Here is a 16,004-nt window from a genome sequence, read left to right as displayed (position 1 = left end):
GCAAAGTGAATGCAATTTCATGGTGTAAAGACCCAGTATAACTGAATTTTTTTTGTCTATAAGCTTCTATTGGGAGGCTCAAAACCACGAAAAATAACGTTTTTAGGTGCAGAATCAAAGCTTTAGGGTATGTGCACACGTCCGGAAAGTATGCAGAAATTTCCTAAGAAAATCCTGAGGTTTTCCGCAGGAATTCTGCACGCGTTTTTTTGTGCGGATTTTTCGCGTTTTTTTGCCGGAGGTTCCCAATGCAATAATATAGTGGGAAATCTGTTTAAAATCCGCAAAATTAAAAAACATGCTTCGTATTTTTCCGCACGCGTTTTTTTTTTTTGCGGAAAAAAACCGCAACGTGCACAAAAATTGCGGAAACCATTAAAAATGATGGGATGCTTAATGTATGCGTTTAAGCGTTTTTGCTGCGGAAAGCCGCCGAAAAAAACGTGCAAAAAAACGTGCAAAATCCGCGAATAATCCGGAACGTGTGCACATACCCTTAATGTACTAAATTCTGCATCAAATAAAAGGGGGAAAAACAAAGAAAATTTAAAAAAATGTAATCATTAAGGATGCTTGTTACTGCATATTTAAAACTGGCCGTAATCCTGGAGGATAAACTCCGTGCGACACGTCAATGAGCATCTTAAATTCACATCCACATATTTGCTGCTAGTGTATATTGGGCTCTAAAAGAAACAAAACTAGACAGAAAAGCTGCAGCCCTTCCAATACGTGTGAAGAAGCCATTAAAGGGGCTGTTCAATACTTGGACAACCCAGTCGTTAATGAAACGGGCACACTGAAAGGAGAAAAAAAAAGCCTACACTAATCTCCCGGGTTAGTTGCCGACATTCACTACAGCCGTGTAGCTTCTGTCGGGACTCACATGAAATTATGTCACGTGACCGCTGCAGCCACTCAGTCATACAGGGGAGGTGTGAGCACTGCAGCATGAGATTATTCCTGAGGGAAGTGGGACCAAAACCGCACATTGGTGGATGCTAATTGCTTAAATTGCTCACTCGAGTCCTGACAGATCTGGTGCCAGCACCGCTGGAATGGCGTCAGTCCGGGTGAAGAGTGTAGCTTTCACTGTCAATGACGCCACGTATCATTAAAGAACGGGTTGTCCAAGTAGTGAACGACCCCTTTAATATCTTGTCCAGACGTATTGGAAATGCTGCACATATTCCTGTCTGAATGTTTGGCCCAATTCACACAAGCAGCAAAGGATGAGAAACTAGACGGTAATTCAGCCAACACAACCTGCAGTGATTTATTTTTTTAACTATTATCCGCAGTACGTCATTTTCTGTTGTGGAAGATGATGTGGTTTTATTGCAGAATTTCCAGAGTGTAGACGCCACAATAATGGCCATTTTCTCCTCTTGGCAGTGTTTCTATGATGGTGTTGGTACAGCAGAGGTTATGGCAAGGATGAAATGTCACAACAGGAGGTTGTGGAAATAGTGCAAGGAGTGGCAGAACGATTCTTGTTCTCCTCCTGCAGGAACTCGGCAACAAGATCTGAGCGATTCGGTGCAGATGTGCCGTAATGGTGTATTCCCATCTCTAGATTTTAGGATCTGTGAAATGTCCTAAACGTCTCTCTGCATGAATTTCAATGAGCAGGGATGCACATAAGCATGGCTGCCTCTTCGCTGACATGAACGGAGAATTGGAGTCAGTCGACCCCGATTCACCAATAAGTGAAGGCCCCAGAGGGAGACCCTCGCCAACTGAGCGTTCATATGGCTATAATGCTGCCAAAAAGGAGCTGGAGTCTCCCAGGTAGAATAGAGGTGACATCACTGCTATACCCGCAATATAACATCCCTTTATTAAGGTCCTTAGTGAGTGTGCGCAGGAGTGGGATTGCAATATTATTATATCCTATATCTTTACTGTATTACCTGCTGTAAGAAAAGTGGCCGTTTTCTCGTTGTGTTTATACAGGTTTTCCTCCTTGCTGCATCAAAGAAAATGTTTATTTCCATTTAGTAAAAATGAAAACTATATTTTGAATTAAAGCAAAAGTGTGTTCTGTTCTGACTCGGCTACCGCCATACTGGTCATACCCTGGCAGCAGCTAATGCTATCCTACTACACCGCTCATAGACTTGGAGCAGGCAGGGACTATTAAAGCAAGAGGGCAGTCACCAGCCCCGTGCAGGGCGCGGCCCTCAGCTCCGTTTCCCCTTCACCCTCTGTGACGCAGAGCACCCGCCTGACATGGGCGCCTAAATCACACAACGTCCGGGCCCCCGAGCATTGTCCATTACTATACACTAATCGTGGTACCATGGCCGATATTATACCACCGGAGGCGTGGGCATTTTGTGTAGAGGCAGATCCATGGCTGTGGGCTCCGGTTCTGCGGCTGGGGGACTGGCTTTCTTCTGCTGGAGCTTTTCACACAGCTGGGTATAAAGCTCCTTCACTGCCTCTCCACTCTGTAAGGGAAGGGGAAGGCATGAATGGGCAAGTTTCTACACTATTAAGAGACCTTTAACAATAAAGGACCCTGTACCCTCCTACTTACTGTTTTGGTAGGTTCCAGGGTTTTCTGTAAAGTTTCCAGCTTGGAAGGTGCCACTTTGTGGTGGAGGTGCAGCAGCAGGCGAAGAACGTGTCTGTGAATGTTTTCCTTTCTGCAAATACAATTTTGATATTAATTATAGTATTCAGATAAGAATAAAAAAAAAGTTACCACTAAGTTTAAGTTTGGTTTTTTTATAGATTAGTTTCCCTTTAGTTGTACATAGTAATTGTGGCAGCTACGTGGCACTATTTGTGTGTGCTGCCACCATGAGGCAGTGCAGAGTATTTCTCAAACTACAGAAGTGCAACATCTACTTTTAGAAAAGTCTGATTAACACTGATCTGACTGCAGCCGAGCTACTCGCCTCTTCTGTGCCATCTCAATGGGAAAAGACTGGTGGCTATGGATACCCTGGCTAAGGCTTTGTGCTCAGAGATTTTTGAAGCAGATCATCTTAAAAACCATCCTCCAAAAATCATCCAAAACTCTTCCAATTACTTTGGTAAATGAATCTAAACCCTCAGCATTTCCCACCCTCCAGTCCTCAGGTTCCTCCCAGCAGGTCATGACTGGAGGCATCCTAGAGGGAACATCTGCGGCAACGCACAACCACCAATCATAACGGCATCATCTGTGGAGTAATTAGGAAACCTATTTTAGGTGGACTTGAGTTTGGGAACACTGATCTGGCCCATACGGCTGTCAGTATTTCACATGGAGCATACAGCACATCAGTTGTCTTAGTCGGAGAGGACACAAAGCGGCATGACCTCTCCCGAAACGCAGCGACATACTACCCTGCGCCGTCTGATGGAAAACAGCCCAACCCAAAGTTATCAGGACGCTGGGCAAACATTGACTGTTCGGGCCACGTGGGACTAATTTTCCGTCCAGGAGGAAAGTAACGTCATGAGGCGTTTGCCGTGTTGGGTTCACAGGAGGAGGATTATTGACACGTTCAGATCTTAGAAGATTATAACTATAACACAATCACAATGTACGACCAGCAGGGGAACGAGGGGTCATGGCTTACAGTTCTCCTCTTAAAGAAAACCAAACACTTGCATCCCCATAACTACAGCAGTGCTGGAACATCCTTTTGTACAATGTCACATTGAACCATTCCTCGGTTATTTCTCCTGGAAATGTACAAATGCACTGACAACTGAGCATTACCAAGCCTATTATCAGTCCAATCCCAGCAGACTCTGTAGGGACATATCCTACTTAAATAAAAAGGAGATTGGTAATGCCCAGATGTCAATTTATAAAATTTCAAGCAAAACAAAAGAGGAACAGTACAACATAAGAGGCCTAAGGAAATCTGCACCAGAATTGCAATTTCACAGATTTCTTCATTTACTGTCATTGATGTTCTCATCTTCCAAAAGCAGAGTAGTAAAAAGACTTGCTGGACCGACAAACAGCCCAGAAAGTGTGACAGCCATCTAATGCCCCGAGCTCCATGCTTTATCTGTGATGGCAGAGGCCGGGCTCTGGACGGGGCTATCGATGATAATAAGGGTCGCTGCTTACTTGGTGAGGGCCACAAGGAAGAAACCAAATATGTGGCTGCAAAAGTCTTCTGAGCCGAACTCCTCAGCCAGCAGCGTCAGGTTACTGGTGAAGAGGTGCAGGAAAATGTCTGTGAACGCCGTGTCATTGTAGGTCTCCTCTGGAAACAAGAAATGGTTGTCAGCGCGATGAATTGGGAGCATGGACGGCCCTTTCATAGTTTCCATCACAAGAAACCTAGGGGGGTGGTCTGACACTGCTCACTTTTGCATTGGAGGTGAGTGGTACAGATGATGCAGCATCTACAGCTTCCAATGTGGAGGTGAGTGGCAACTGTGAGCACCCGCGGCTGTCCACTGCCACCCAGCTCTGCACTGGGAGGTGGGCAACACTAATGACTTGTCAGAAGACAGACACATTATATATTATATACATACAGACTACAGGAACTACTAAGGGAACAGAGCACATGACAGTGTGTGTATATCTCAGCATATGTGCATAAAGACCACTATAATCTTCAGAGTGCTGTGGAGCCAGTTTATCAGGTTGGTTCCCATTAATCCGTCGGTACTATCACTATATAGAACTCATCACCATAGTTCCCACTAATCTATATTTGTAAAATTCTGACTTTGCAAAGCACAAGGCCATAAATGGTAAGAGCTTCACTTACTGATGGCGGGCAGCAGGCGGAGTAGGGGGTTCTTATTCCTCTGCTTTGTGATGTGCAGCAGGTAATAGAGTCCTACCTCACAGGCAATTCTGTTCTCCTGCAGAAACCTGACGGGACGGACATCACACAGGTCAGCAAAAAAAACAACTAATCAGGATAGATCCATATTAGATATAAGGACACTCTGGGCAACATATTTTATGTTCATGTTTTATTTTGAATGGGGCGAAAGGGGGGTGATTAACTTTTTTTAAAAATATTTTTAAAAACATTTCTCTTTTACTTTTGGCATGCTGCAATAGTCTCCATGGGAGCTTAGAAGCTGCCACAACCCGATCGGCACTGCTATATACAAGCGATGATCAGGTGGCCTCTATATAGCAGATTTACTCACTTGCTATGAGCGCTGACAACCATAGAGGTCTCCAGGAGACCCCAGATTGTCATGCCAACACACCGGTGACCTGCGATCACGTGACGGGGGTCACCGGTGGGCGTATTTCCGGCCCGATGGCCAGAAGCAGGATTTAAATGCCACTGTCAGAGTTTTAATAGCTGATTCCACCTGCAGGTATTGCGGGCACATGTCAGCTGTACAAAACAGCTGACCTGTCCCCGGACAGATGTGGGCTTACTGCCGGAGCCCACATCAAAGGGAGGGAGTCCAACATCGGCGTATTATTACGCCCGATGTCGGTAAGGGGTTAAACATCCCTCCATTCCTGAGAGCAAACAAGATTTTTAATAGGCTGGAAAAAGAGCAAGGTCCGTCAATTAACTCTGTCAGAAATTATCTATAACCCACAATGTTATGTGTGCTGAGGAAATCATCCAGACCTTTTATTAAAAGCTGTTTATAGCGTCTGCCATTACTAAATTATAAAGTTCAGATGGGACGCCCCCTTTAACCCTGCACCCGACTCACTTGGTGAAGACATCCGGCAGGGTATTGGGGTACGTGACCGGCACCTTCTCTTCTGTGGGCAACTTGTGTTCTACATTGAATGTGTAGTCATCTACTACTAAGGACATCAGGAGAGGCAAGAATCTGGTGATCACCTCCGAGTCCTGGAGAAAGGAAGAAGACACGATTAAGGAGAGGAGGAAGAAGGGGAGAAATTATTATTATTTAGCCACAATCCTCCTCTGCATTTCGTGCAACCTACTGAAGTCTTGGTTGGGGAAATCAAGAAATAGACACTTCACTTTTGGCCAAGTTCTTCCCACTATATATTGTACATTCAATTGGGGTCTTTACTTGCCCCTTTTGACGGCCAGAAGACTAATGCTACTGATGAGTTATTGCTCGCTCTCGTGCTCTATGCTCTGACTTACCAGCTTAGGTTCCTTGAACACCTGACTGTCTATCATGTCCCAGGCTCCGTGCCCCAACGAAAGCATTCGAAGCAGCAAATGCAATTCGTGGTTGTCCTGCAAAGCAAAACCAATGCAGACACAGAAATAACATCAACTTAGAAGAAACAGAGGAATGACGGCTTATCACCATCCAGGACAACAATGGCGACACCTGCTGGCCATAGAAAATTACTGCACAACACAGGCTGAAAATTCAATAAAGTGATAAAATCTATGACACCGATGAGTACATCTGCTAATCTCCTTCAGATGACTCATGTTTAGCAAGAAGAGGACACTGCACAAATTCTGACCCGGCTGCATTAAGCAGCGCTAATCATGTCTAAAGACAATGAACAGTGAAAAGAAATCCTTATGCGTTATCCTGGACAGCCCCCGGTAAGGGGTAATGTACGTCACTCACCCTCGGGAGGGATTCTTGACTGATCAGCTCTTGCAGGTTCCGGATGGTGCTCAGTGCTAAAGTGTTGATGGCGAATGGGTCGCACAGGATCATGGACAAATCCCTGTCATATACAGAAGAGAGAAGGGCGATGACAACGCCGGCAGGACCGGGCCTGTGGTCAATGACTGTACGCTGTGCTGTCCTCACCCCAGAACCTGTTCTTGACCCTTCTTCACTCCATCAAGAAATCCCTGCAATTCCCGCGCTCTCTTTGCGTCCACAAACTTCTCTCGGATGCAGGCGTCCAAGCACCAGGTGAACTGCCCCAAATAATGAGGAACACATCAAACACTGCTTCTAAGGAGCTTTCAGCTCTTTCAGGCTCATTTTCCTTAGTCTATAAACATTAAGCAGCTCACACATATTCAGTAGTCTCCCTGACTGACGTGACTTGTAATTCTAAATTTGAGAAAGCAAAGCTTCAGTATAAAGCATGGTGGTTGAGCTGTGGAGCTATTGCTTTTCTTCATCAGTCTGTACTTGCTGTAATGGAAATGATGTCCTGCTGAGCCCAGCTGAACATACAGTTATAGGATGTGAGGGTCATGGGGTGCTGACATTCACGATCCATTACCTCTATAGAGGATTCTTATAGGGGTTGACCAGGACTTTGCCATTTTCAGATAAGTCAATAATATATAAATACTGCAACTCCGCTCCAATTCACATCAATAGGATGAGGTGCAGTATCCGCTACACGTACGGCGTCCAGAGGCGGGCCGCAAGGGCTCCATGTACTGTTAACAATTAGCCACTGCCAGGGCTGAAAAAGGCTCAATAGTAGATGGTTCGGGTAACGCACGCCACACATCGGATATTGATGACCAAGCCCTGGAAACTGCTGTCAGAAAACATAGAAAACACTGCAGGGCTCAGGTACCTTGTGACAGGGATCGACTGAGCAGATCTCACTGACATCCAGGTCATGCAACGACATGAGGAGCTCGGCCCGCAGGGTGCAGTAGTGAACGTTTCGAGTCCTTAAGAAAAGGGTGCGCAGAAACTGCAGGACCATGTCGTACAGCTTCACATTCTTTCCGATCATCTGAGTCAGTTTATGTACTACCTGATGAGAGGAAGGAAAACATTAGGAGAGGAATTATACTCGAAATATAAGATTTGGGTGAGTCAGAAACCCAACACATACGCCAAATTTATTCTGCAAACCACTGAGCCACCGTGCTGCCCCTGACATCACAGCAAGGCACAGGGGCAACCGAAATCCATGGGTTGTGGTGTAGATATATAACGTGGCACAACCGTAGGTTGGTGCTCAAGTAGGGTCCGAGACCTTAATATGTAGCAGAATGAGACATGGCACTCAACGAATGTATGAGAGAAGATTTAATGTAGTCCACGAATAGTATATATAAAACAAACGACCTTCATCAGTGTACCGACTGCAAGAGTGGCGTGTACCGAATATCTAGAATGATGAAGGGGTCCTATGGCTCAGAACCGTCCTTGGGCTTGTAAATAAAGAAGAAACAAGTAGTTAAAATCTGGTACCAACAGTTGATCGTTGCAGTGTATCGGTGTGTCATGTATACCTTGACCAGTGGTGGATACCACGTCAGAGGAGAGCCCTAGGTATACATGACACACCGATACACTGCGACAATCAACTGTTGGTACCAGATTTTAACTACTTGTTTCTTCTTTATTTACAAGCCCAAGGACGGTTCTGAGCCATAGGACCCCTTCATCATTCTAGATATTCGGTACACGCCACTCTTGCAGTCGGTACACTGATGAAGGTCGTTTGTTTTATATGTACTCTTCGTGGACTACATTAAATCTTCTCTCATACATCTGTTGAGTGCAAAATCCATGGGTTGTCTGTGTAAGGCAGGACAGGGACCAGGGAAGTTCCTCCAGAGATGGAGACGCTCTTAGTAACTGCCCTCAACTATGATGAGGATCTGGAACTATAGGACCCATCTCTAATAGTCTGCACCAAAACAGGTTTTCTAAACTGGATAATCGCTTTAGAATAGTCATATAGTGTACAATAAAAACTGTATGAATATCTTCCCAAAATCTGATTATTTTAACAGGCTCAGAGCCTGAGGCTGCATTTGTGAGAGGTTCTGAGGACCGCAAGAGTCGGGGAGCGGTGTAGTTAGAAACCATGAGAAGTACCAGCAAAGTCTGCAAGTATAACCACAACCTGCAATACACAACCCAGGAGAGATGCAGATGGTGATCTGGGTCCATGTGCTTCTCCCTAATGCTGCCATTGCCAATAGGCTTTGGTACACGAGAGAGAGAGCAGATTTTTCAAACAGTGACAACCATGACTACTACTTACAGCTGTCAAAGTGGCCACATAGGCTGTCACCCAGCTTAATGCAAAACCCAATTAAAATAAATAATAATAAATATAAACTATTCCCAGACTTGGGCTCTCACCTCCCCCTGCCGCCTTGTCTTCGGGGAGAGGCTGAAGAAGTTGTGCAGGACGGAGAGGTCGCTGCTGAGCAGTATGTTCTCCTTCTCCAGGATGTACTGCTTCAGCAGAGGCGACACCTCGTCACCGAACAGAGCCTGGTTATCCTGCCAGATCTGACGCTTCACCTCCACGGCGCAGGCTTTATACAGATCCTTGTCTGCCATCACCAGCTTCAGCTTCTTCTCCGGCACCTGATATACAAATCGGGGGATGGGTAAACAGGTCAGGAGAAGTCATCAGACCATCTGCCTGCAAACCTATTTACACCGCGGTTCCGTCACCTTGGGCAGGTGCTTCATTACACACATCACCACAGGCTGGATGGACGGCATCTTCACCAATGGGAACGACTTCTCCAGCAGCTCCTCCAATTTACTGTACCTTTACAATAACCATGAAATAATCATTACTAATGAATTACAATATACCAGTGGGCGTCTGTCAATTCTAGGGTGAATGTCTCTTTAAAATACTGAAAACATTTTGGTCTGTGTGGTCTCAATGCGTCTCTGCTCCTTAGAGAGCAGGATACAGACCCCTGCAGCCCCCCGTATAGCCGGACACAGATCTGCGGCCCACAAGACTCACAGGAGCGGCATGTGGCACTCAGACATTACCGGCGTCTAGAAATAACCCGCAGCGGCACAGACCTGTTCCCGTCTTTCCCTTCGGATGCGATGGCAGACACTCGCTCCAGTAACTTCTCCCTCAGTTCATCGAATACAGTCTGGTGGAACTCGAGCCGGGGGATGCTGTGAAGATCCAGGAACGGGAGCGCTGACTGCAGCGACGGCAACAGGACGCCATTCTCTGTCTGAAGGGATAAAACATGACCGGATGATGTGACAAATATCTGAGAGGACACAACAGACATCTAAAGGGCAGGTGGTCAGAATACACGGCACGGGGGGGGGGGGGGGGGGGGGGGGTCAGTAGGAGGATTGGCATGGGGGAGGCAGCAGGATCGGCACAGGGGCAGACGGATCGGCACGGGGGGGGGGGGCAGACGGATCGGCATGGGGGGGCAGACGGATCGGCACGGGGGGGCAGACGGATCGGCACGGGGGGGCAGACGGATCGGCACGGGGGGCAGACGGATCGGCACGGGGGGGGCAGACGGATCGGCACGGGGGGGGCAGACGGATCGGCACGGGGGGGGCAGACGGATCGGCACGGGGGGGCAGGTGGATCGGCACGGGGGGGGCAGGTGGATCGGCACGGGGGGGGCAGGTGGATCGGCACGGGGGGGCAGGTGGATCGGCACGGGGGGGCAGGTGGATCGGCACGGGGGGGCAGGTGGATCGGCACGGGGGGGCAGGTGGATCGGCACGGGGGGGGGCAGGTGGATGGGCAGTAGCGGTGGGAGAACGGCTAGTACCTGGAACTGCTCTATAGCTTTCAGGGGCTCCGTGCAGTTGGTCAGTGTTTCCTTCAGATCCTCCCCACTGGCGATCTCGAGCCCCTGCAGCCCCGCGAACATCCTGAGCGCTGCTCTGGCCTCCACACTGCGGGGCATAGACAGGTCAGGGCCGGGGCCCCGCTTCGAAGGGCCCGAACCGCTGTACAGAAACCGTCCCGGGCTCTGTAATCAAAACCAGGACACTTCCGCTTCAGACGCAGCCACTAGACGTCACTTCCTGTCCAGTACTGAATATCGTCCTCCCGGAAATAATGTTCCCATTCTTCGAGTTCCATGTGTTTTTTGAGTCCAGTAAATCTCCAGCTGTTGTGAAACTAAAACTCCCACCAGAAAGCTCGGAGGAGAGGATGAGAGTTTCACTACAGAGGGAAAGCGAGAGACTGCAGACTGTAGCTGTCAGCTCCTCAGATCTGGTGATGGGCACACGAGGGTCCTGGGCCATGAGGAAAAAGACGTCAGTATGTGTAAGGCTACGTTCACATTTGCGTTGTGCGCCGCAGCGTCGGCGACGCAACGCACAACGCAAATGTGAACGCATGCACAACGCAGCGTTTTTTGACACATGCGTCCACTTTTGCATGGTTTTGGGCGCAGAAAAAACTGCAACTTGCTGCGTCCTCTGCGCCCTGACGCGTGCACCACAGTGACGCATGCACCACAGCGACGCATGCGTCACAAAACGCAAATGCAACGCATGTCCATGCGCCCCCATGTTAAATATAGGGGTGCATGACGCATGCGGCAACGCTGCAGCGCCCGACGCTGCGGCGCCGAACGCAAATGTGAACGTAGCCTACGGGGGAGGACGGAATCCCTAGAGCCACATATTGGAAGTAGCAATCCTAAAAGTCAATATCGGCCCTTTAACGAGACTTGTCACATGAGTTAGGATAAAAATTCAAACCAGACCCTCCTTTTCCAGGCACATGTTTCATGGTGTTTGCCCCTCATCAGTGCAAAGCAGGAGGACTATTTGGCTGGGTGAGAGGCCTCTGACGGGGTTTAAGGGGAACGTTTCCCCTTGTAGAGAGTGCCAAGCTTGTCAGAGGCCTCTTCCCCAGTCATATCAGGTCTCCTGTCTTGCACTGAGGAGGGGCAACCCCTCCCACCAAAAAACACATGTCCGCAAATGGAGTGTCTGGTTTGGCTTTCTATCCTAAGTCGTGCGGCAAGGCTCGTTAAATGGTTGATATTGACTTGTAGAATAGGTTGCACTAGCATTCTTTACCTCAGTTTTTCTGAAGGGGTGACTTACACATTTAAATTCAAAGAATAGCATTGCATGGCCTATAAGGCTCCTTACTCCAGGATAGCGCTCTACACAAGGCCCCTTATTATAAATGTCAGTTGTTGGATTGGGCCCATTTACTGATTTTGCATTGGGGCCCAGGAACTTCCAGTCCGTCCTCAAGGAGGACTCATCCAATGAAAATGTAAATGTCTAGAAGGCTCCTGCATTAGGATTAGGAGCAGCCACTATGTTATTTTCACCATATTCAGTTCTACTTTAACATGTGCCCTATCATTTTCTTTACTTTTGAGAAAATAAGACATAATGTCCAGGGAAGCAGATCTACCTCCTCAACATCAATGTCTTCTTAGTCACCTGCCCCGAGCACCCGCAGAGGATGGATTTAGAGCTAACACAGCTGGAGCACCCCTGGCTGAAGCTAACACCAAGCAAGTGGCATCTCCATATCTGGGACATGTCGCCACCATGGATTTAAAGGAAGACACAGAGCAACAGCGACCCACCTAGGCACCAGCACAGTACTACAGTTTTTTGGGGGTCAGAACACTTATACTAAGGACTTGGTGACTTTGCCCCAATAGCCACATCCCGGTTCTCCCTCCTGAATGGTGTAAAGCTGGAGATTACCAAGACGAATATCCTGACATTATGTAACATGTACAATTAATAAGGCCAAGTGCACGATGTTCAACCTGCCTGCCACAAAAAGCCCCTATGTCACAAACAGAAACCTAAAATGTGTTCATTTGGGCCAGTATGGGTAAAGGCGAAGTCGACAATCCCAACAGAAGGACACTGCAAAAGAAACACTGTGTTGGATATTGTTTCTTCATAACAGTACCATATAGTGGTCTGACGCCATGGCATCTAATTGGACTAGTGGCCGTGTGCCTCCTGAAGTTACTCACCCTACATTAGGTGCAAACACAATGTGTACAAAGCTTTAGAAAGTTAGGAAATCAAGAGTTCCACTTTAAATCGTAACCAGTACTTGTATGTCACTGTCATAAATGGGAGCTCCTCTGCCGGCACTGTGTATGTGTGTACTGTATGGCACTGTTACTTGGGGCACTCTCTGGCTGCAGAGGTCTGGTGGGTGTATGGCGTGTCACCAGAGACTGATAGCAGCAGCGGTGGATATAACACATATTTTTATTTTTTTATAGCATTTACTTCTGTTAGATTTTATATTTATTACCCCCTGGTAATCACGTCTGCAGTGGAGTACCAAGGCAATGGGAAATAGGTAGTGTAAAACTAATGGCGTGGCCATTATAGCAGCAGAGAGGGCAGGGAGGTGGAGCACTCACTCCTATTCATAATGTAAATACCCTTACTACTGCCGGTGCATGCCAGGTATCACCTAACACCCATTACAGCTCCGGAATAGCTGTGTCTGACTTTTCTACAGCACAGGTCGGGCTTACAACACCGGATGGTTCTATAGCGCAGGAGGCATCTATATCCAGGATGGGTCTATGACACGATAGAGGCCTATGGCCAGGATGGGGCTATGGAAAACAATTAGTCTGCGATAGGGGTCAAGTCTGTGGTACAGGACGGGTCTATGTGACAAGATTACCGCACAGGAAGGGACTGTGGCACAGGATGGGTCTACGGTAGAGGATGGGTCTATTGGATGACTTTACGGCACAGGACAGATCTGCAGCACATGACGGGTCTGCGGCACAGGGCAGGTCTATGTTTACTTATTGACTTCAGGCCGTATCTTCATCTTGGATCTCTTGTATGAATAGGAATAGTATCTTTAGAAAATAAATTTACTTTGAACATCGGTGACGTGTTCAATACTTATTTCACCCGCTGAATATAAGTAGTTGTAACTCCACTGCCTGCATCCCTGCATGCCTCCCATCCCCTACCATGCAGGGACACTGACGTACTCACTACCCCAGGCCATGCGGTGAGCTTTTTCTCCTCTGCTTGCTGTGCATACTTCCTGGCTGCATGCTTAGGGCATTCGCGCCCTATGCATGCAAACAATCAGAAAATTAAATTATAACTCTACACTTCCAATTATAATGCTTCATTTCAGCAGTCGCAAACTTTAGGTTATTGCTTTATCTGATATATTTATAGGTATTGCTGAACATTGTTCTTCATGGCTCAGTTTTCTGTGGATTTCATTTTCTACATCTTGCGTACAGACTTTATTGCACAATCCACTCCAATCCATGTTGCATACAGCTGTTAAAGATTGTAAAGAGCTCCTGCCATCAGCCCCAACGCACATGTTTCGCTACGCTTCTTCCAGGGACGTGAAAACAGTATACCATAAATTGGAAGCTGTAGACATTGATCATATTGGTTAAATGTTATATTTGGTCTCTCAATTTGCATTTATTAAGATATGGTCCCCCGTGTAGCGCTGTATGTCCACCACTCTCCATACAGTTCTGTATACCCCCATATAGCGCTGTATGTCAACCACTCTTGTTATAGCAGGATCCATTTTATCTTGCTTCCTTGCAAAAAAAAAAAAAAAAGATATGGTAATCCGTTCTTTGGATATATAACCTGATTGTTTGTATCTACCTATCCGCTGACATTTATACTTTGAGCTGCGGATCTCCGTTTTTCTATCTTGCACCTTATACTGATACTGGAGAGGAACATGCAATCAATACCAGGTTATCACAGTTAGAGTCTCAAGACTGTTACTATTCACTGAGAGCAAGCACAGATGTTACCAGTAGTGCTTCTTACAGCACAGACAGCCCCGCACTCAGAGCTGTGCTGTGGTAAGGTGTATATGGTGTAGTCCAGGCCTCCGTAGATCACACACGTCCTTCTCACACAGCAGAATGCTACCTGAAGAGGTGTAGATTCTCATTTCCCAACCAGAAATTGGTCAATCGACTCCCAAATCCATTCTTATAGGAATTCCAGTCACGGAAGAAATCCACAGAACCGTCCAAGTGTCTTTGGAAAAACCTAATGATAACATTTTGGACCCAAAATCCAGCTAAAAAAGCCTCATTAGCAGCTCCCCCAGCGATCCAGGAAAATCCTGACATGGCGTTATTAAGTAGTCCACAGAAGACAATACAGACAGAAGGACAATACAGACGCATTTCGCATCAGTTTTGATCCTTAATTATAGCTTGTATGAATAATGATCGTATCTGATCCGAAACGTGTCAATTATTGATTCTCCTCTGTGGATGATATTAAATTGTAACTTTTTGGGTCAAAGGATCAGATATACAGTACAGACCAAAAGTTTGAACACACCTTCTCATTTAAATATTTTTCTGTATTTTCATTACTATGAAAATTGCAAATTCACACTGAAGGCTTCAAAGCTATGAATTAACACGTGGAATTATATACTTAACAAAAAAAGTGTGAAACAACTGAAATCATGTCTTATATTCTAGGTTCTTCAAAGTAGCCACCTTTTGCTTTGATGACTGTTTGCACACTGTTGGCATTCTCTTGATGAGCTTCAAGAGGTAGTCACCGGAAATGGTCTTCCAACAATCTTGAAGGAGTTCCCAGAGATGCTTAGCACTTGTTGGCCCTTTTGCCTTCTCTCTGCGGTCCAGTTCACCCCAAACCATCTCGATTGGGTTCAGGTCTGGTGACTGTGGAGGCCAGGTCATCTGGCATAGCACCCCATCACTCTCCTTCTTGGTCAAATAGCCCTTACACAGCCTGGATGTGTGTTTGGGGCCATTGTCCTGTTGAAAAATAAATGATGGTCCAACTAAATGCAAACCGGATGAAATAGCATGCCGCTGCAAGATGCTGTGGTAGCCATGCTGGTTCAGTATGCCTTCAATTTTGAATAAATCCCCAACAGTGTCACCAGCAAAGCACCCCCACACCATCACACCTCCTCCTCCATGCTTCACGGTTGGAACCAGGCATGTAGAGTCCATCCGTTCACCTTTTCTGCGTCGCACAAAGACACGGTGGTTGGAACCAATGATCTTAAATTTGGACTCATCAGACCAAAAGCACAGATTTCCACTGGTCTACTGTCCATTCCTTGTGTTCTTTAGCCCAAACAAGTCTTTTCTGCTTGTTGCAGTGGTTTCCTAACAGCTATTTTACCATGAAGGCCTGCTGCACAAAGTCTCCTCTTAACAGTTGTTGTAGAGATGTGTCTGCTGCTAGAACTCTGTGTGGCATTGACCTGGTTTCTAATCTGAGCTGCTGTTAACCTGCGATTTCTGAGGCTGGTGACTCGGATAAACGTATCCTCAGAAGCAGAGGTGACTCTTGGTTTTCCTTTCCTGGGGCGGTCCTCATGTGAGCCAGTTTCTTTGTAGCGCTTTATGGTTTTTGCCACTACACTT

At 46.8% G+C, this 16,004-nt stretch overlaps 1 protein-coding gene across 1 annotated transcript; it reads right to left on the bottom strand.

Annotated features, from left to right (window-relative positions):
* Nucleotides 1–1,821: 1,821 nt before the first annotated feature.
* NELFB (negative elongation factor complex member B) lies at nt 1,822–10,675 on the bottom strand. Its single transcript, XM_077284258.1, has 13 exons — nt 10,386–10,675; nt 9,658–9,821; nt 9,289–9,388; nt 8,968–9,198; nt 7,436–7,621; nt 6,703–6,815; nt 6,514–6,616; nt 6,069–6,164; nt 5,659–5,801; nt 4,734–4,840; nt 4,079–4,217; nt 2,543–2,651; nt 1,822–2,453 (listed from the first exon to the last, which is right to left on the bottom strand). The coding sequence occupies exons 1-13, from the start codon at nt 10,521–10,523 to the stop codon at nt 2,313–2,315; spliced, it is 1,770 nt and encodes a 589-aa protein (XP_077140373.1). The 5' UTR covers nt 10,524–10,675; the 3' UTR covers nt 1,822–2,312.
* Nucleotides 10,676–16,004: the final 5,329 nt, after the last annotated feature.

This window comes from Ranitomeya variabilis, chromosome 2, assembly GCF_051348905.1.
Source record: "Ranitomeya variabilis isolate aRanVar5 chromosome 2, aRanVar5.hap1, whole genome shotgun sequence".
NCBI lineage: Eukaryota > Metazoa > Chordata > Amphibia > Anura > Dendrobatidae > Ranitomeya > Ranitomeya variabilis.
This window is presented reverse-complemented; position numbering and strand designations above follow the sequence as displayed.